General features: G+C 41.1%; 1 protein-coding gene across 11 annotated transcripts in view; it reads right to left on the bottom strand.

The window, feature by feature from the left end:
* The window catches only part of TSC1 (TSC complex subunit 1), a 54,010-nt gene that overhangs the window by 27,864 nt on the left and 6,129 nt on the right, over positions 1 to 20,017 (bottom strand). For 8 of the 11 annotated variants that reach the window (XM_063788106.1, XM_063788107.1, XM_016961953.4 and 5 more), the window contains exons 2-8: positions 15,771 to 15,833; positions 9,525 to 9,710; positions 7,958 to 8,061; positions 6,341 to 6,493; positions 4,102 to 4,246; positions 2,573 to 2,727; positions 2,117 to 2,190 (exon numbers count right to left, since the gene is read on the bottom strand). In XM_063788106.1, coding sequence (XP_063644176.1) covers positions 2,117 to 2,190; positions 2,573 to 2,727; positions 4,102 to 4,246; positions 6,341 to 6,493; positions 7,958 to 8,061; positions 9,525 to 9,630 — 737 coding nt within the window. In that variant the 5' untranslated portion in view covers positions 9,631 to 9,710; positions 15,771 to 15,833. The remainder of the gene's footprint in view (positions 1 to 2,116; positions 2,191 to 2,572; positions 2,728 to 4,101; positions 4,247 to 6,340; positions 6,494 to 7,957; positions 8,062 to 9,524; positions 9,711 to 15,770; positions 15,834 to 20,017) is intronic. The other 3 variants (XM_063788109.1, XM_063788110.1, XM_063788108.1) reach the window with 1 other exon arrangement.

Below are 20,017 nucleotides of genomic sequence, written 5' to 3'. Positions count from 1 at the left end.
CTATGGAGCCCATCATTGACTGAAATGTCATTATGTGGTGCAGGGATGAACTGGATTTCTAGAAGGAAAGACAGAGAAAACAGGAAATCAAGCACAAAACAACTAAAGAAAATATCATAGAACTTGAAGAGCTTCCAGCTTGAACAATGAGAATAGATTCATACCAACGTACATCACTGGAAATTTCAGAATATTATGACAACAAAGAGAACTCCCTACCAGCTCCCCTAGAGGAAAACACAGCAAATACAGATGATCAGAAATTCTAAGAGCAACATTGGAAGCAGGGTGGCAATGGAATAATGCCTTCAAATTACTGAATGCCTTCAAATTACCGACTCTCAACCTGTAAGTCTACACCAGCCAAAACACTGCATCCTTCCTCAAAAAGCTCCTAGAGGCTATGTCCTATTAAACAAGAGTAAACCAAGAAAGAAGACAAGATACAGGAAGTGGGAGATCCTGCACAGGAGAGAGGCGAAGGAAAGCCCCAGGAGACTAGGATGACAGCTGGGTACTAGGCACAGACGAGAACCAGTTCGGATCAGAACAGCAGCTGCCAAGAGACAGGCATGTCTCAAAGTTCCTGCTGTCCTGCACTATCTTTTTAATGAGGGACAGAGCCAGGTGACCCTGGCCTGTATAACTTGTCTGTACGTAGCTTGTCTTAACTACATACTGATGAAATTCCTACTCTCCCTCCTCTGTCTGATCAGCAGAGGACATTCATTTTATCCCACAGAAGGATTCTGTCTGACCTATTCCTGAGAGCTGAAAGCAGGCGCAGAGAGCAGCTTCCCTGCCTGCCATATTTCACACATGTCCAGTGCCTTGCCCTTGCTAGAAGCCTTGCCAGACGCTCTGATGAGGGTAAGCCTTGTGTTTCCCAGACTCATTCATGACCTTGTGCACTGACTTCCCAGAAGGGGCTGTGAAACCTCAGGGACAGTGAAACCACACCAAGACTCAGATGCGCTGGTCCTCCTCTCATCTCCTGGAAACCTTCAACTACTAGTGACAAGACTGCCCTTCTCTTAACCAGGCTTTGCCTCCTAGTCAACTAGCTTTTCAAAACAAAGCAATACCTACAGTAAAACTACAAAGAAAAGCAAGAGAATGATTAAAAGCAACAATGGTAGCTGTCTCTGAGGTAGTAGGGAGAAAAGAGGGGTTCTCCACGGGGAGCCTCTAAGGTACCAGTAATGTTCTGTTTTTTTTAAGCTAGGTGCCAGCTACATGTGTTTTTGTGTTATTATTAAACTTTACATACACATTTTCTATACTTCTCTACATATAATCTCGCTGGCTGAGGCTCTGTGTGGTAGAGGCAGTGTCTGTGGTGAGGTGAGATTCGCTGTTGGGGGATCAGGCAGTGAGCTAGCTTTTTCAGCAGGAGATCCCTAAGTGTCAGTATCCATGGGTCAGTTTCCCCAAAAAGGGCCAGCTCCCCTAACTGGGGAGCATAATAAGCCTGGCTACCAGGCAGAGACAAGCAGAGGGAAGGAGCTGGGCCTCCCACAGCTCAGTCTGTAAATTTCCTTTATCTCCCTCGCTCAGTCTTACCCTCAGTTCCACTCTCCACTGTGCCTGGAATCCTTCAATCAAGGGACTCGAAGGTTCGGTTTTTCCAGAGAACATACCTGGGGGCCTGTGTAGGGCCCTGGGGAGGATGGTATAGTCAACTGGCTTTGCAGAATGGAGAAAGGACCTCGGGGACTCCAAATACTTAATACAGGACTCCCTGAAGTCCTTTCTCCATTCTGCAAAGCCAGATTTACATATATGCTAAATTGTTTTTCTGCAGTCCCCTTGTTTTTAGCCATATGCTTCACCTCCTGCATCGCCCCATCACTGGCACTACTGAGGTGTAAGCCTTTCTGGGGGACAGACACTTGTGCTGCAACTTTCTCCACTCTGCTAAATGTTATTAGTCCTCCGCCTGTGAAGAGTATGTTTTAAACTCACACAAATTTTAGCCGTATGAGTGCTTCCAAGTGGACTGATTCTGTAAGTAGAACATCTATATTCCCAAATATACCTCAACAGGGATTACCTCCTAGATCACATTTTCAATCTCTCGAAAGATTCTTTAAAATTTTGACACTAGTTTCTATACCTTCGAGGGTCCAGTTCATGGTCCTTGGATCCAGTCACTAATTCCGGATGAATTCGCACATGCTCCATCATTGGCTAGAAGAGTTGGGTTGACAAATTATAAAGGGCTGAATGTTTGTGGAACATCCAAATGATGGAATATTAGTTGACAATTAAAAGGAATGAAGTACTGATACATGTTACAACACAGATGGAACCTTGAGAACATTATACTGAGTGAAAGAAGCCAGTCACAAAAGACCACATATTATATGATCCCATTTATACAAAATGTCCAGAATAGGCAAATCTATTAAGACAGAAAACAGATTAGTGGCTGCCTAGGGATTGGAGTGGCGAGGAAGAAAACTGAATTTCTTTTCAAAATTTCCCTGTCTGCCGTTAAATACAAAAGGTATAAATGCAGCCTATCTAAACAGTATGCTAAGTAGCAAACAAACAAGCAGTTTCAATTTACCTTGACCACTTCTTCAAAAGTCTCCAGGTTTTCTTTCATACTGTAATGAGAACGCAAAAAGGAGACGAAGTTGCAAGGGTACATTCCATAAAGGCGATGAAAGAGTGCGTACACACTGGCATGGAGATGGACGAGATAGACTTCCGCCACGTGGCCTAGAAAAGGAACCCGTTGAGAAGAGCCTCTTAGTTGGACACAGATTGAGGAGTGCAAAACAGCTATAAACAAGTGGCTGCCAGCAGGACTTTTTATCTATGTATATTCCCACCTCACTCCAAAGACAGGAAGAGTGGTTTTCTAAAATGCAAACAAATCCGAACACACCAGACACCCTTATTTCAAATCCATCAATGGCTCCCTATAAGTTTTGGATAAATTCCAGTCTACTAGTGTGATCCATGAAGGCTCTTCCTGATCTAACTTCTGCCCTCCTCTTCAGGCACTGCCCAAAAAAGATCCCAAACATTCTCACAATACTGAACTATCTTTATGATGATAGCTCTCTGTAAAATTTATACTTTTCCATTGCCGAATTCAGTATGAGCTTCTTGAGAAAAAAACTGTCTTACTTATTTCTCGGTGCTTTGCACTGGACCTGATATTTAACAAGCACTCAATATTTACAGAATGAATGTGTGAGACTCTTTTAAATCAGTATGTAGTCTTAGCTATGCAGATTTATAACTACAGAGTGAAAAAAACTATTATCTAGAAATTAGCTTAAAGAACTAAGAGTGAAAGAAATTGAACATCTTAATTTAGCCTTACCTAGACCCCGTGGAAACCTATGGCCACAGTATACATAAAGGTCCTCCAAAATAATGGACAGACCATTCCTTTTTCACAAAGGTCCTACTAAACAAGCAGGCACCACGTGGGCCTATGCTTGTAATTTAATCCTATACAGGAAGCCACGGTGTTCTGTCTCACAGGTCTGACATACTTCACCCTTTTGATAGAAATACCTCACACTGGGATAACCCAAAGATTCCAAATTTCACATGCTTACAGCTTCTGATCCCTTTGATAGAGCTCTGCTACCTGCCGATAGGGGAAAAAAAAAAACCACTGCATTTGAAGCTGGAGTGCTAATCAGGACACACCGCATTTCCCTCTGACTCCTACAGGTACAACGAGTGGGTTCTCAGAATCTGACATTTGCGTTCTGTCACAACAGAGCAGCCAAGGAAGACAGAAATGTCCCACAAGCTTAGTCCTGTACTGCTGCAATACAGACGGAGGCTGTTTTTCAGTTTATCAACAATCATAAAGTTTTACATCCTACCACTCAATTTCTCTGACGACTAATCCTTTTAAGCCAAGAAAATAAAAAAAGTTATCTCAACAGTCATGTTTCTTCTATGTGCCTGTAGTGGATGCACCCAAGATATTCCCTCATCTGTCTGGTGAAAACCACTCATTTCAGCTATAAAAGTCTACATGTCCATTCCTTACAGCATATGAGCAATTAATCAATAATGAAAGCATTCACCTCACAGGGCCCAATAGGTATATGAGGAGATCTGTACCTGGTTTCTTCAGGCACCATGATGACAGACGGCCAAAAATGTCAAAGAAATCAAGAAGATGCTGTTTCCCAGACTGTGGAATCATTGGTAGCATGGTTATCAACACCAAGACGCCTGTTGTGAGGACAACGACGTCAGTGTCCATCTGCAGGAGAAAAGGTCAAACAGGAAACGTCTGTCAGGCACTGGCACCAGGATCGGCATTGTACAGTACATGAAGAGGCTCCAAACACTGAGAGAATCACAAATCACAAGTTGACTCACGTACTCATTTCCCTATCCCTAAGGATTACTGAAGGGATAACATTCAAACAGACTCAACAGAACACTGAGCCCCAACTCTACTGTAATGAGTCAGTGAGGACCATTTACAACACACCTATGCAAAGGCATCCGGGAGACGAGTTCAAACTTGACTTGGGGACACCCAAGTCCTGCAGCCTTAGGATGCCCTATTGATAGCAGTTGGATGAAAACAAAAGGAGCTGCTTTTCAACAAAACACAGGAGCACTGCTCTGTTTCATTCATTCAACCAAATCCTAAGATACTTACTTTTTGTTAATTAAAAAAAAAAAAAAACTGCACATTGACAAGTAACTTACTATTTTTTAAAGAACTACAACAGAAGTATAATTGAAGGAGAAATTCATATAGCACTAACAAGTCAACTTAAAGGCTCACTTCAAAGCAGTATTTAGAGACCAGTAAATTAAAAAATACATATATGGAAACCTTTCAGCATGCCTACAGTTTAAATATTAAGTCAAATAAATAACTCAGGCTAACTGAAGACACTTAACACCCAATGGATACTCAATCAGCTCTGACTAGCTAGCTACAGCAGCTCACCTGACCCATAATTAAATCATGAATGTTTGCCAGGTAGATGAAATTCAGATTTATGAAACAAGATATTAATCAAAAGACTACGATGTAGGTTAAGACATCCATTATTCCTATTAGAATAGGAATCTATGAGTCTGGGAATAAAGTTTTAAATATATTTTGATTTTTACCTCAAGCATCAAGCCTTTCATTACGGAAGATATCCAGTAAGAATAATATATTGGTAGGAGAATTGAGAATATATGAGACTATATAATGATTCTCAGCAGAAAGAACTAGCCCTGATTTCATTTTCCTAACAGTCTAACTGAAGACTTATCCATGATTAACAAAACTTACTCTTTTGGAAAAGATAAGTGTTTTGCAATCTGAACTAAATGATGTGCCTCAAAATTAGATTATATTCTCATCAATCCATTTAGATTATATTCTCATCAATCCATTTAGATTATATTCTCACCAATCCATTTAGATTATATTCTCACCAATCCATTAATTAGATTATATTCTCATCAATCCATTTGTTTAAAAAACATTAAGTTGTTAAAACTGTTCCTATTTTTTCTGAATTAAATGCATGTTTTTATAATACCCTGCCAATGTGACTCCTTGGGACCCACCTCTAGGGATAATAAAAGAGTTACCCATCTTGGCAGACACAAAAATCAATTTGCATGGGGCTGTAGCAGATGAATCCAATGGTACTGCCATCCTGGAACAAATACTATTGGATATTTTCATGTCTCTGTGAGGTACAGGCAGTTAATATTAACCACATTTTCTTATTTTATAGATAGAAAACAAGTCCAGGAACTAAAACAGATTAAACAAATAACCCTGAGTATGGCTGCACGCCACTGTTAAAACTAAAACCATAAAGTTCTATTTAGATTTTGACTCCCTATATAGAAAAATGCACTAAATTTAGTGCAAAAAATAGAATGCAACTTAGTAGAATTTACATCAACAAAGTCTTAATTATAGCTGCAACCAGACCATACTCCTAAATGGTTAACAGAAACTTTAAGCCATTTTTCTATTAGCTAAAAGATAATTTAGAAACAGGGATTCCCAAAAGATAATCCAGGATGTTTTTAAACGAGGGAAGGCTAAACGATGATGAAATCAAGAGGTTTGGAATAATGTAACATTGAACCCATCTGATCGAAATTTTTCCATATTTGCATGGACAAGGTATTCAATAGTCATAGTGATGTATTTGAGAACTTACTAAGTACCAACTCTGGACAACATTCTATTTGAGAAAAGCCAAATGCCTAGAAGGTTTTAAACTCTAAAAGTTAAAATCTAGCTTCCTTGCTTTAAGTTGCCTAAAATTTCAGAAACTATACTCATAAAACCATTTCATTCAAATCCTTACAAACATCCTACCTTGAGACATTTTAGTAAAGAAGGCAAAAGAGGTGCTTGAGAGAGCTTATGCTTCCAAGATGGCTGCAGTCTTATGACATGACCCAGTAACGAGAGGATGGATAAACGAGTGGCGGCTTTGCCCACATATTCGTTAATCCTGTCCAAGAGGTGCTGAAAATGTAAAAGAACAAGGGCAATCCTCACATGAATGTATGAAGTTAACACAAATAAAGACAGCAATGATGTGCTCCAATCTCTCAAGTCTTGTCTCTAATGTAAAGCAAGGGTCATGCAGATAAAAGATCAAATTCAAGATTTTAAAAACCACGTTAGCAAACAAAACACTGCTGCATTTGGCCTGACAAAAGGCAGCCAGTTTGCAGCTCATGAAAAAGGATCCTACAATACACGTATGCAAAAAGGGGGAGACTTGTTCACAGTCCCTGAATAACCAATAGTCCCAAACTGTGATAGGTTATTGAAGCCACGAGGGGATCCTGCTGGAAGCAGCCACTTATTGCTAGAGCAACCCAACCTACATGGTTTGGCCTCAAGTATCAGTTAGGTAGTAGAAGTTACATTTCAGACCAGAGTAAATAAAAAAACAAGACGGGCCAGGTGCAGTGGCTCATGCCTGCAATCCCTGCACTTTGGGAGGCTGAGGCAGGTGGATAGCTTGAGGCCAGGAGTTCAAGGTTACAGTGAGCTATGATTGTGCCACCACGCTCCAGTCTAGGGAACACAATGAGACCTCACCTCTTTAGAAAACAAAACAAAACAAGATGTACTGTAAAAGGCATGCAATACAAGGTCTTCAAATCCTGGGGAAGTTGCTCTCATATATACACTTAAGACTTACCAAAGTCTGCAATAACAATGCTTTATTAGCTACTTACTAAAAACAAAAGGAAAACATGAAGGAGCCCTCCAAGTGCTGGGTGCTAGGAAACAAGCCTCATTAATTTGTCATGTTAGTCCTTTGTACTTGAAGCTTTTCCATATCGACAAAAGTCTAAAAATTCTATTCAAAGTATGGGTTGAAAGATGGGTACCTATGGGCCAAATCATCACTATACAATTATAGTACTGGAAATGTAAGATTTCTTTAAACAAGATCTTTTTTTTTTTTTTTGAGACAGTTTCACTCTTGTTGCCCTGGAGTGCAATGGTGCAATCTCAGGTCACTGCAACCTCCGCCTCCCAGGTTCAAGCGATTCTCCTGCCTCAGCTTCCTGAGTAGCTGAGATTATAGGTGTCCACCACCACGCCCAGCTAATTTTTTGTATTTTTTAGTAGAGACGGGGTTTCACTGTGTTGGCCAGGCTGGTCTCAAACTCGTGACCTCAGGCAATCCACCCGCCTCGGCCTCCTAAGGGGATTACAGGCGTGAGCCACCACACCCGGCCCAAACAAGATCTTTAACAGTCTCTGAAATATGTTTTATTTTGTAAACTTTTCAAGAATCATGGGTCCTACAAAGTAATTTTTATATGTAGTTATAAACTGGGAACAATGTCATCAGTGGCGCACAGAAATCAAAAGAATAAGCTCAGGACAAGTTGCACAGTGGCCGTGCACAGAAGCTGTTGTACTCATGAAGAACATATGAAATGCCTATGATATTTCAGCCATTACCTTGTCATGTGGCTCTTGCAAGGTGGTCAGGATGTGCAATGCCGGCTGAGAGTTGGTTTCCAGGTAATAATCCACCAAGGTGTTTACAAGCATAGGACCACGGTCTAAATCAAGAAAAGGGCAATGGATGATACTTACTCCCCTTAACATCCTACATTTACCTTACACAGCTTCCTGTCACAAAATCCAGAAAATGTTTCTTTATATGCTATTCTAAGTTTTATGCAGCATTACAGTTCTGCCTTCTTAATTTAATAATAAGATATTCCAAGCTTATTTGCCTAAATATGCATAAAAACATATGAAGTCATTTTTATTGCTTTTTTTTTTTTTTTTTTTTTTGAGATGGAGTCTCACTCTGTTGCCAGGCTGGAGTGCAGTGGCACAATCTCAGCTCACTGCAACCTCTGCCTCCTGGGTTCAAGCAATTCTCGTGCCTCAGCCTCCCAAGTAGCTAGCTGGGATTACAGGCACCTGCCACCACACCTGGCTAATTTTTGTATTTTTACTAGAGATGGGGTTTCACCACATTGGCCAACATGGTCTCAATCTCCTGACCTTGTGATCCATCCGCCTCGGCCTCCCCAAGTGCTGGGATTACAGGCGTGAGCCGCCACACCTGGCCCTTTATTGCTTTTTTAATTACAAAAAATAATCCATATCTACTGTTAAACATTCAGGCTAGGTAAAAGTACATAAAATAAAAATGAAAGTGCTCCTCACCACCTGCCTCCCAACCCACTCTTCACAGATAAACACCCTTAAGTTTAGAGTGTGTCTCTTCAAACCCTTTTCTACTTGTATAACCACACGCACACAGCCCTCATGTCCACAGACACAGACACAGTTTGTGCATGTGTGTGTTTTTTCCACTGAACAGTGTGTTGTAACCACCTTCCCACGTCAGCATCTATGGCCTATTTCATTTCTTTCCGTCCTCCTAGTGTTCCACTGCATGGCTCTACATAACTAATTTAACCATTCACCTACTGAAGAATACTTGGGTTTTTCCAATTCTTCACTGTATTTCACTCAAAGCTGTAATAAGATACAGATTCTTATAAATGGCCCAAATGGTATGTGTTTTAAAATTGATGACTGATACTCCAAAAGGCTGAACATCAATTCATATTCCTGCTAACAGTGCCCATTTCTATATTCAATATTTAATTTTGCCAACCTGGTAAGCAAAAAAGGGTACTAGTTAAATTTGTATTTCTCATATTAAAAAGAGGTTAAGCACTTTTCATATTAAAAACCACATATATGATTTACAGTTAAAGCAACATCTGGAATTTGCTTTAAAATATTTGGAGGGTGGGAGAGTCAGGGAGGAAAGAATTTGAAACTGGATTCGTGGGGTTCACTGCATGATTCTTACTTCATGTGTGTGCATACTTGAGTATTTCCATAATTGAAAGTTTAAAACACATATAGATACTCTCTTTGGGTGTTTAAAAAACTTTTCAGAAGATGAAAACTAAAATGTATCAGCAGGATTCTAGTGGCTCTAAAGTCAATCTCTTCTTTCTAGAAGATAAGCTAAAAAGGATATTATTTTGCTAACCAGAATTGAGGTTCTCTTTAAAGACAGCTGTCACGTCGTCCCGCACACCCAGCATGGGGGAGTCCAGCATGGCAAGAAGCTCCCCGACATTTGCTTGTTGGGCCATTCTCTCGCTCAAAGGCGCTGTGCCGGCTCCAGGACGTGTGCTACAGGTTCTGAAGGTTCTTCATTGGGGCCACTACCAAACTGAGAAAAAGGAAGATGAACAGTCACTAAATGGCCCCATTTTTCTCCATAAAAAAAGAAAATACCTGCAAGACAAACTAATGCACGTGTTCAATGCAATGGAAAGTTTGGCCAGAATTCTCTGATTCAAACAGTGAGTACATTTAGCTGATAAAAGAAGATAAAGTGTATGAATAATTCTTTGGCGAGTTTATGAAGAGGGTTTCTACAAAATATAACAATCAGAAAGAAACCTTAAAAACTGATACCAGTCACAGCAACTTAATGATAGGATCAAATCTAAGTTTTATTCCTACTTCTGATTCTACCTTGGGTTTTGGCTAAGACCACATTTATATTTCAAATTATTGATCTAAAAAGCAGACAGTCTTTTTTCAGCAAAAGAACTAAATACATACTATTTCCTTCTTGACAGTCTCATCAATGGCTAAGAGTTAGTACAGCTGGTTAGGTCACAAGTCTGTTAAGTCCAACATCTAGCATAAACTGGGGATCATTTCTCTGTTTTAGCATATACCTCTCATCTGAGACATCTAATTGCACACCCAAATACCACTGGCTACAGGGAGGTATCCATAGATGGGATCATCAGGGCAAATCTTCAAAAACTCACCCTTCAAAACCCAAGCTCTCTATGGTAGTAGAGCAGCTGCTTTATCTTGATGTACAAAAAGCAGCTCATTCCCAAGTGTAACTATACACATTTACGATTTCTCCCCCACTTTGATCTCTGAGGCTGTATTTGTTAAAACAAGTAACAACAGTTATCATTCATAAGCACTGTACACCTTTTACAAACATCATTGTATATACTCCTAATATGACCACCATGTAATTGGCACTTTTGTCCCCATTGTACAGGGAGCAGAATGGAGATCAAGCCATTTGTTCTGGGTCACAAAGCTAGCAAGAGGCAAAACCAGAGGAGAAAAACTGATATTGGAAGCTAGGTATGCCTGACTCCAAAGCCCCAAGCCCTTAAGTGTCACACTAAGCTAACCTGTGGTTTTGATCATCACAACAAGTCTGTGATGTGATGTGATGTGGTGTGAGCAGGTATCATCCTTATTTTACACATGGGGATATGCATGCCCAAAAAGGATAACACTTCCTTTTCTTTCAGTAAGTTTAAGTAGCAGTTCTTAAGCTTCAATGTGCATCGAAACCACCTGGGATACTTGCTAGAAATGCAATACCTGGGCCCCTTCCAAAACTGTATTTTGGGCTCAGGAATCCATATTTTAATAAGCACTCCAGGTAATTCTTAAAGTGAGACACAAATTATTTTTGAGAAACACTATGATAAAGAAAAATCCAACTAAAGAGTTAAGCTGAGGCCGGATGTAGTGGCTGAGGCCAGGCATGGTGGCTCACGCTTGTAATCCCAGCATAATGGGAGGCCGAGGCAGGCAGATCACCTAAGGTCAAGAGTTCAAGACCAACCTGGCCAACATGGTGAAGCCCCGTCTCTACTAAAAATACAAAAATTAGCTGGTGTGGTGGCGTGTGCCTGTAGTCCCACCTACTCAGGAGGCTGAGGCAGGAGAATCACTTGAGCCTGGGAGACGGAGGTTGCAGTGAGTCAAGGTCATGCCACTGCACTCCAGCCTGGGCAACAAAGCAAGACTCTGCCTCAAAAAAAAAGAGATAAGCTCCTTCTGCAAGAATGCCAAATTTAAATTAGCCATGACCCCAAAAACTGCCAGGTATTAACTTGCTATCATCTATATTCTTATTTAATTACAATCTTGTGACATTCACTGATTTTGGCTCTTAGTAAGTTAGAAGTTCATTTATCAGAAAAATCAATTAAAATGTCTAAATGCCTTTTTGATACCATGATATAGGAAGTTGCTGACTCATATCTATAAATAAAAATCTTACAAGTAAATCACATAGGAAGTTAATTTCAAAGGGCTCCAAAATGTGAGACCACCGTTGGTAAGATTCTACCGTAAAAGTTCAAAACCAAAAAGTGGTTAGTATGGTATCAGGTACATATAAACACTCGCTGCATAGTACCTGTATATTATCATAAAAAATACCAGTAAAAATCTTTGGGCCACCACTTTCAAGATGACTTTTTAATGGCACACTTGTCTAGCTAACCCCCACATTGATTTCTGCTTCAGGTAAATCACAAATGATTCTCAATTAGTGACAAAGAATGTTGTTCATAAATTTAAAAGTATCTTGTCCCTAAGTTTGGTTTTGTTTCAATAAAATTATTACTTACCTACTATTTGTCTAGGGAGACTCTGAGTTTGCCTTCTGTGTAGTCAGAAGACGATAATGTTATATCTGGTCCTCCAAATGCAGGCAGCCCCAGAGCCCGGAGTGACATGAGCTCAATTTTAAACAAAGATGGCGCCCATCCAGTCAACTTGGCGATAGTGTGGGCTAATCAGCTTGGGCCACCTAGCTTGTTTTTCCATTTGCAAAGTAAGGTTTTATTCTAAAACACATTAGAAACACGTTTTGGCAACAAGTTTTTCTCTCTGGTTCCAAAATCCTACTGTCGGCCGCGTTGGTGGTATAGTGGTGGGCATAGCTGCCTTCCAAAATTCTACCGTTTACCATAGTTTTTAATCTCCAGGAAAAATATAAACATTGGGTTTTATGTGAGATTCTTCGCATAAGTGGCTCAAGTTCAAGCATTTTTCACATTCTAAAAAGCCCTCCTAAGAGTTAAATCATAGCTTTTGGAATCAGTCCCACAACTAGAATATCTCCTTTTTAAGCACATTCAAACATTTGAGGGTCTACAGTAAGTGCAAGGTGTTAAGCAGGTAAAACAGATTTAGCCAGTGCAATGAAGAATTAAATGTTTTATAGCAGAAAAAAAGACATGGTTCAATAAGTGTACAAAAAAGGGGAAGAAACCAGCCCTACATGGACTCAGTCAGGGGTGGTGGTAGTGGTGGATGAAATGTACACATGTTAAACACACTTTACAGCCTATAGAAGACTGGCTGAGAAAAGTCAATTAAAGATTAGCACCACAGACACAAGGAAGCATCAGTGTGTTAGCCACAAAAGTCTCTAGCCATAAGTCTCTTTTCCATTTTGGAAGTAACTCACCATAGAAAATAGCCATACAGGAGAAGTTAAAAGACAGCAACTGGGTGAATGGATTTCTGTATCGTACATGCTAAAGCAATATTCCATTTAGTTTAATATTATCTTTAGTGGCCACATACAGTGCACAGTACAGTGCTGTAGATGATGCTAGTCATATTCAGAGGGCATGACCTTCAAGGCCAATCTCCACTCCAAAATCCATCACTCTGCCATCTTCTGGATCTCAGCAAAAGGCACTACCATCAGTCTAAAGCAAACACCCAGGTGACTCCTTGACTCTTTCACCACCCCCACCACCACATCTAATCCATCAGCAAACCCTTTGCTATCACCTCAGTCGAAGCCCCCATCATCTCTCAGAGACAAGGGAGAAGCAGCCCCCCTCACTACTCTCCTTGCTTGTATTCATGCTACCCTACAAAATTCATTTGCCTCCAAATAACCACAAGAGACATTGAGATATAAACATCAGAATCTCACTCCTCTGTTTAAAATCATCCAATGGCTTCCCATGGAATTAATAAGAGCCAATAACATTACGGAACTTATGAAACTCATGAGTAGCCTACAAGGCCTCATAAGATCCAGCCAGTTATTAACCTCCCAACCCCCCTCTGCCTCTTCATTCCTCTGCTCTAGTCCCAGTCTTCCCAAACACAGGAATACTGCTTCTTTCTTGCTCAAGGACTTTGCACTTGCTGTTCCCTCTATGCATGAAACACTCTTCTCCCACATCCTTGCACAGCTGACGGTCTCGCAGATATCTGATGGGCCTCCCCTGACCGCCCAATCTAAAGCAGCAGGGAGGTTCTCAGTCATCACTTTTCAATAAAAGATACTTTGTAATTCATGAGAAACCTTGAACTAAGTTTAAACTATACAACTAGTAACCAGATTTGATCCAACGATACTTATGATCTCAAAAAACATGGAAAGCAGGGATCTGCCAAAGTTCAGTTTCAGTCTCTATACTCAGCCAAAATCTGGTGGCTGTCTGGCTTTGGCTTTGGTGTTTTGTTTGTTTTTAATTAAGACAGAGTCTCACTCCGTCATTCAGGCTGCAGTGCAATGGCACAATCTTGGCCCACTGCAACCTCCATCTCCTGGGTTCAAGCGATTCTCCTGCCTCAGCCTCCCGAGTAGCTGAGATTATAGGCGCACACCACCATGCCTGGCTAATTTTTGTATTTTTCGTAGAGATGGGGTTTTACCATGTTGGCCAGGCTGGTCTCGAACTCCTGACCTCATGTGATCCTCCCACCTTGGCCTCCCAAAGTGCTGGGATTACGGGTGTGAGACACCACACCTGGCCAAAAATGTCTTAAAAATGAAGACAAAAGTATAAACAAGAGTACCCCATGAAAAAAAGATGCTATTAAAAGCTGGGGTTTTTTTGTTTCAAAATAAGAATAATTGCTAAAGGCGGCCAACAATTTTTAGTAATTGAAGAGTAAGGATCTTTGAGGCTTGCCAAGCTATGAATCCCAGGTACAAGGTTCCTTCCAGAAAACCATCTACCAGAAACTTTCCTGAATTTGCTTTGTCCAAAAATGTTACCAATGACGCTGTGTGCCAGTTGAGATGATATTACACATGTGACATAGTGACCACAGGAGTAACCTAGCAGCCGGTAGTGCCCACAAAGTATTTTTCCTATATTAAAATTCCAAACTTCTAAAATCTGACTACTAAAATGCAATTCAATTACTATCATGAAAAATGTTTAATAAAATTTGAGATTTACTTTTGTATCCCAGAATTTACATTTTATGATGGTGATATTTAGCTTGGGGACCTCAATGATCTGAACACTTAACCATTTGACTTTGGGTTCAAATTCATATACAGTGGACTTCTAAAAAAGGAACAGTATGAAGTACACACAAAAACACTGAAAATGAAAAATCAAACTCAGAAAATTTTCCCTACTTGAGAACAATACTTAACTTTCGACAGTCTACAATTTGTATCAAGACCCTACTTATGAACCAATGTAAAGCTGTAAGACAAAAATCCCTACCTTATTTTACAATTCCTGCGACAGAGGTGAGGCAGACAGTGACAGAATACACTAAACAGCAACCACTGAGCCTCGGCATGAGTCACAGAGCTGTCCATGTACAAAGACAGCAGACCAAGCACCTCCCGTCTTCCCTACACCCTTCCTATACACAGCTCTGTTGCGCTTGGCACTATTACTGCTAAACCAAAATTACAGTTCAGTGATCAGTTAAGTCACTAAGAGGAAATTCCATCCATGGAAATGCCGGCGCCTCAACATTTATGAAGGATATATTCTGAGACAGGATCATCCAATTCCTAAAAACTACTATAGCATATAATTTATCCCCCAAAATTAATTTAAAGCAACAGATATAGCCATGTTAAGATGCAAATGCTCACTCACCAGCTCAAGGGTTCTCAGCCCAGGATGTACATCAGAATCACCTGGAGAGCTTACAGAAACTCTGGAGCAGCTTAATTAACTAAGGGATGGAATCCGGACATCACATTTGGTTTGTTTTTATAAACCCATGCAGATTTCTCAGGTGCAGCCAGGGTTAAGAACGTCTGCACTAGTTAAATGACTTGTGCCAGCACACAGGCTTTAATTGAATGAAGTGGGCACAACCAAACTTTGCTGCTAAACAGAGCTGAATTGAGTCCACTAAGTACCAGCTATACATCTTTAGGAAAATTGACATCTTTGAACCCGAATCCTCACCTGTAAAATGGGGAAACACCAAAAGCGTGGCTGTGAAGAAGAAAAGTAATGCATATAATGCACTTTGCACAGTGTCAGGCACGGAATACAAGCAACTAATAATCATCAGTAATGTGACTAATTACTTCATGCCATAGATGGTCCAGTTCCTGGCAAGTAGCTAAAACTGTAAATGTTAAATCCCTGAATGCACAACCACGGGCAAGATAATTCCCTCCCATCTCCCTCTAACCACTGGCCTGGTTATAGCTTACCTGTTCTAGCCACAACTGGTACTTCAGTTTCCAGTGCTGTCAACCTGGTGTCTTTCATGGTCACTGAAGGAAGAAAACATATGTACAATGAAGCAAAATCCCAGATGTAATCAAAAGCGGGTTAGGGGTTCATCTGGCACAAGCTTCTTCCTCCTCTATCCCTGACAGGTGGCCACCACGTTTCCACTGGAATGAACACTCATAATCATTGGAAGCACGTGCCTCTCCCCGTCTACATTTCTGAACAGCTGGTTGCTGGAAAATTCTTTATATTGTGCTGAACTTGTAATCTCTGTCTTTTGTTAATGTCTGTTAGAGGTATAAATGAATGGGCAGGATAGGCCCTAGAATTAGAGAGTTCCGGGTTAAAATCCAAGCTCTGCAACTTATTAGCTGTGTAACATTTAGCTATTTATCTTAAGTCTCCAATGTCTAACTGTAAGTTACCTCGTCTGTAAAGTTAGAATAATGATGGCATCAAGCTCACAAGGCTTGTGGGGATTACATGAGATGATGCATCCTATTGCCCTCGGCACAGCACGGGGCACACCGAAGTTACTGGAGGAGCCATGTGAGGCAGGTCCAGGACAGTGAGAGGCACAAAGCACTGAGTGGGCCTGCAGGGCCTCACCGCCTGCCACAGTCCCCACAGTCCTCACCCCTCCCCAACCCTCCCCACCACCTTGACTCACTGGCCTTTCAGTTCCTTGGCCAAGCCACATGCTCCCCATTCCTGAGCCTAAGAGAGTCTACCTTTGGCTCCTCCTAAACTCACTCTTCATCCTTAAAATCTCAGCTTAAATGCTCACTTCCTCAGAGAAGCCCTCCTAGGCCTCTACTTGCCTCCCACTTCCTCCACCTTCCAGACTAGGTCAGGTCCCCTGTTATACTCTTGCAGCCTATATTTCTTGTGTCACTTACCACAACCCAATTAAATAAGCTTGATTAATTACTGAACATGTCTCCTTCACTAGAAGTTATATCCAGGGAGAGACCGCAGCTTACTCAGTACTGTATTTCAAGCAGCTACCATGCTGTCTGGCACTTCTTGATTGAATGACTAGAAGTTAAAATCTTTCTTTTCTTTTTCTTTCTTTCTTTTCTTTCTCTCTTTCTTTTTTAGAGACAGGGTCTCACTCTTAGGCTAGAGTACAGTGGAGCCATCATAGCTCACTGCAACCTCAAACTCCTAGGCTCAAGTGATCCTCCCACCTCAGCCTCCCGAGTAGCTAGGAATACAGACGCACTCCACCAGGCCCGACTAATTGGAGTCTTTTAGTTTTAAAGATGGGGTCTCACTATGTTGCCCAGGCTGTTCCCAAACTCCTAGCCTCACGCAATCCTCCCACCAAGGCCTCCCAAGGTGCTAGTATTACAGACGTGAGCCACTGCACCTGGCCAGTATTTCTTAAATAAATGTGCAAAGCCTAATTCTGCCTTCAGGCAGCATGACTTAAGTTTACTACAAAAGAGACATAAAATATTTGTGAACAGCTATCATTTTTCTATTTTCTTCCCCCTTTTACCCTACTTTCTGTCCAAATTAACTTGTATTAAATATCCATGCTAAATGAGTATATATAAATACATTTTTGTTTGCTTTTAAAATATGGGTCCTTCAAACTATATTTAGGTACAATCTGATCACTAGATTGTAAACTCCATGAGGACAGGAACCATCTGGGACACCTAGGGCCTATCCTGGCACCTGGCACACAAGAGGCAAAAACACCCTGCTCAGATCAGGTAAGATTTAATCAGCTTCTTTGGCAGCCATTCCAGAGTTGAATAGAATATGAAAGCTGAGCCTCATATACTATGGACACCTAATTACCCTAAACATGGAAAAAACTTGAACCAAGTTCTTAAATGTACGACCATGGCCAAAGTCAAACTAGTGGACTGAGGAACTCTCTAACAATTAAAATCGCTTGTTCCAGATGACAGAGTAATTATATTTCCACGTGGAACACATTCCAGACATTAAACTCCACTGGTCTCTTCAGTGGCAACTGCAAGCCTGTGAACAGTGCTGCAGGCAGGCTGGCCCTCCAGAAAAGAGGGATCATACCATTCTGACAGGGAGTGCTTGCCTGGCCACACTCACTGCAAGTCACAGGGCTTGAATTAAAGTGCAGGAGCCCAGGCCAGGTGTGGTGGCTCACGCCTGTAATCCCAGCACTTTGGGAGGCCAAGGTGGGCAGATCACCTGGGGTCGGGAGTTTGAGACCAACCTAACCAACATGGAGAAACCCCATCTCTACTGAAAATACAAAACTAGCCGGGCGTGGTGGCACATGCCTGTAATCCCAGCTACTCGGGAGGCTAAGGCAGGAGAATCACTTGAACCCAGGAGGTGGAGGTTGCAACAAGTCGAGATCGTGCCACTGCACTCCAGCCTGGGCAACAAGAGCAAAACTCCATCTCAAAATAAATACATAAATAAATAAAGTGCAAGAGCCTCTAATCTTAAAATCAGAATCTTAAAATAAGCAGTTAGTCCAGTGAGTCATATAGACTTCCTCTTGCGACTAATCCTGGTTGGACATTTTACCTGAAAAGAAATATCTAAGGCAAGGGTAAAATTAGGATCTACACCAGATGAGATCCTGTAGACTGCCCAGCCACAACCCATCCTACATAAAGGCCCTACTCTAGGAAAGCAGAGTGGTTTTGTTGTTGGTGGTTGGTTTTTTTGTTTTGTTTTTTGAGATAGAGCCCTGCTCTGTCGCTCAGGCTGGAGTTCAGTGGCCTAATCATGACTCACGGTTCACTGCGACCTTCGCCTCCCAGGCTCAAGCAATCATCCCACCTCAACCTCCCAAGTAGCTGGGAATACAGGCACGCACCACCATGCCCAACTAATTTTTGTATTTTTTTGTAGAGACAGGGTCTCCCTAAGTCGCCCAGGCTGGTCTAGAACTCCTGGACTCAAGTGATCCATCCACCTTGGCCTCCCATAGTGCTGGGGTTACAGGCGTGAGCCCCCACCCCCTGCCAAGCAGAGTGTTTTTGTCCAATGCTCAATGTTAAGACTTTAATTTCTTTATTACTGCACTAAAAATGATAATGGTACTAAATTGGTAGCAATTTTATGTTGGTATGTCAAAGGCTACCTACTATTCTACTCTTATTTATATTTTTAAGTGTTTATTGACTTATTCATTTGTATTTCAATCCTGTCCTATGGGGGTACTACAAGGCATAATCACTCTGGTCAGTAAAGTGAGATGTGATCTGTGAACCTCCTGAAGGGAAGGGAGGAATGCAGATGGAAACATCTGGCAGAGCAGAACACCAGTGTCAATCCACGTCCTTATCTTCGAAAGCCAAATTTAAAAAGAAACCTGCCTCCAGATCTAGACTTTTTTCCCTTTCATATTTGACCCAAAAGTTGTGTTCTCACTTATGTTCATCATTATAACTTCACTTCTATAAGCAATCTTTCTGAATAAAATGTAGGTTTGAGGAAGAAGATAAGGGCTCTGTGTTTAAGTATTTTGAGATGAAACAGAAGGCACATAGATCAATCTGTTTTCACTGTTCATCTTAACTAATATCATTCTTTAGGTGTTTACAGACGGATGGCTTATATGCCTAGGATTACACATGAACTCTAGCCTAACAGCCATGGACAGCTGTCATTAGCAGGACCCGTACGCCATTTTTTTCACATATCTCTGCCCTAGCCAAGATGCATTATGAGCTGTGAGAGAGCCAAGAGTACACACATACCTTTTGAAAATACTAGTGGCAGATACCTAAGATGTCTTTAGAATGGATTTATCTGAAATTACAGGTGAATATTCAAATTTTTCTAAAACAAGTGCTGTGATATGTGGCCTAGACACTACCCTCTACGACTCCTCAGGACTGTATGTAACATAAAATAGGTGACCGCATATCAATTTGCCTAAGATAATTTTGTACACATTTGTCTATGATGTAAAAATGTACTGCATGTGTAAATGAAGGCAGATGTCTCTTCACTATAACTTGTTTCCCATATTCAATTTTTTATCCATAAAAATTCAAGGACAATTCAGACACAGGTCCAGGCATGGATAGACTATTTTATTATCAGGTACAGTTAGATAGAGCAGAAATGTTACACTGTTAGGTTAATGTTCTGCTCTGGCTCAGGAACTCTCAGGTGACTTCTTAGGGTAATATTCTATCAAGTGAACCAAGACGCCTTCAGCACAAATGCATCTAAAAAGGGTAAGATACTTGCTCCCATTCTCTCT

The sequence above is a fragment of the Pan troglodytes genome, chromosome 11 (assembly GCF_028858775.2).
Source record: "Pan troglodytes isolate AG18354 chromosome 11, NHGRI_mPanTro3-v2.0_pri, whole genome shotgun sequence".
NCBI lineage: Eukaryota > Metazoa > Chordata > Mammalia > Primates > Hominidae > Pan > Pan troglodytes.
The sequence above is the reverse complement of the archived record's forward strand: the minus strand, read 5'-3'. Positions and strand labels throughout refer to the sequence as shown.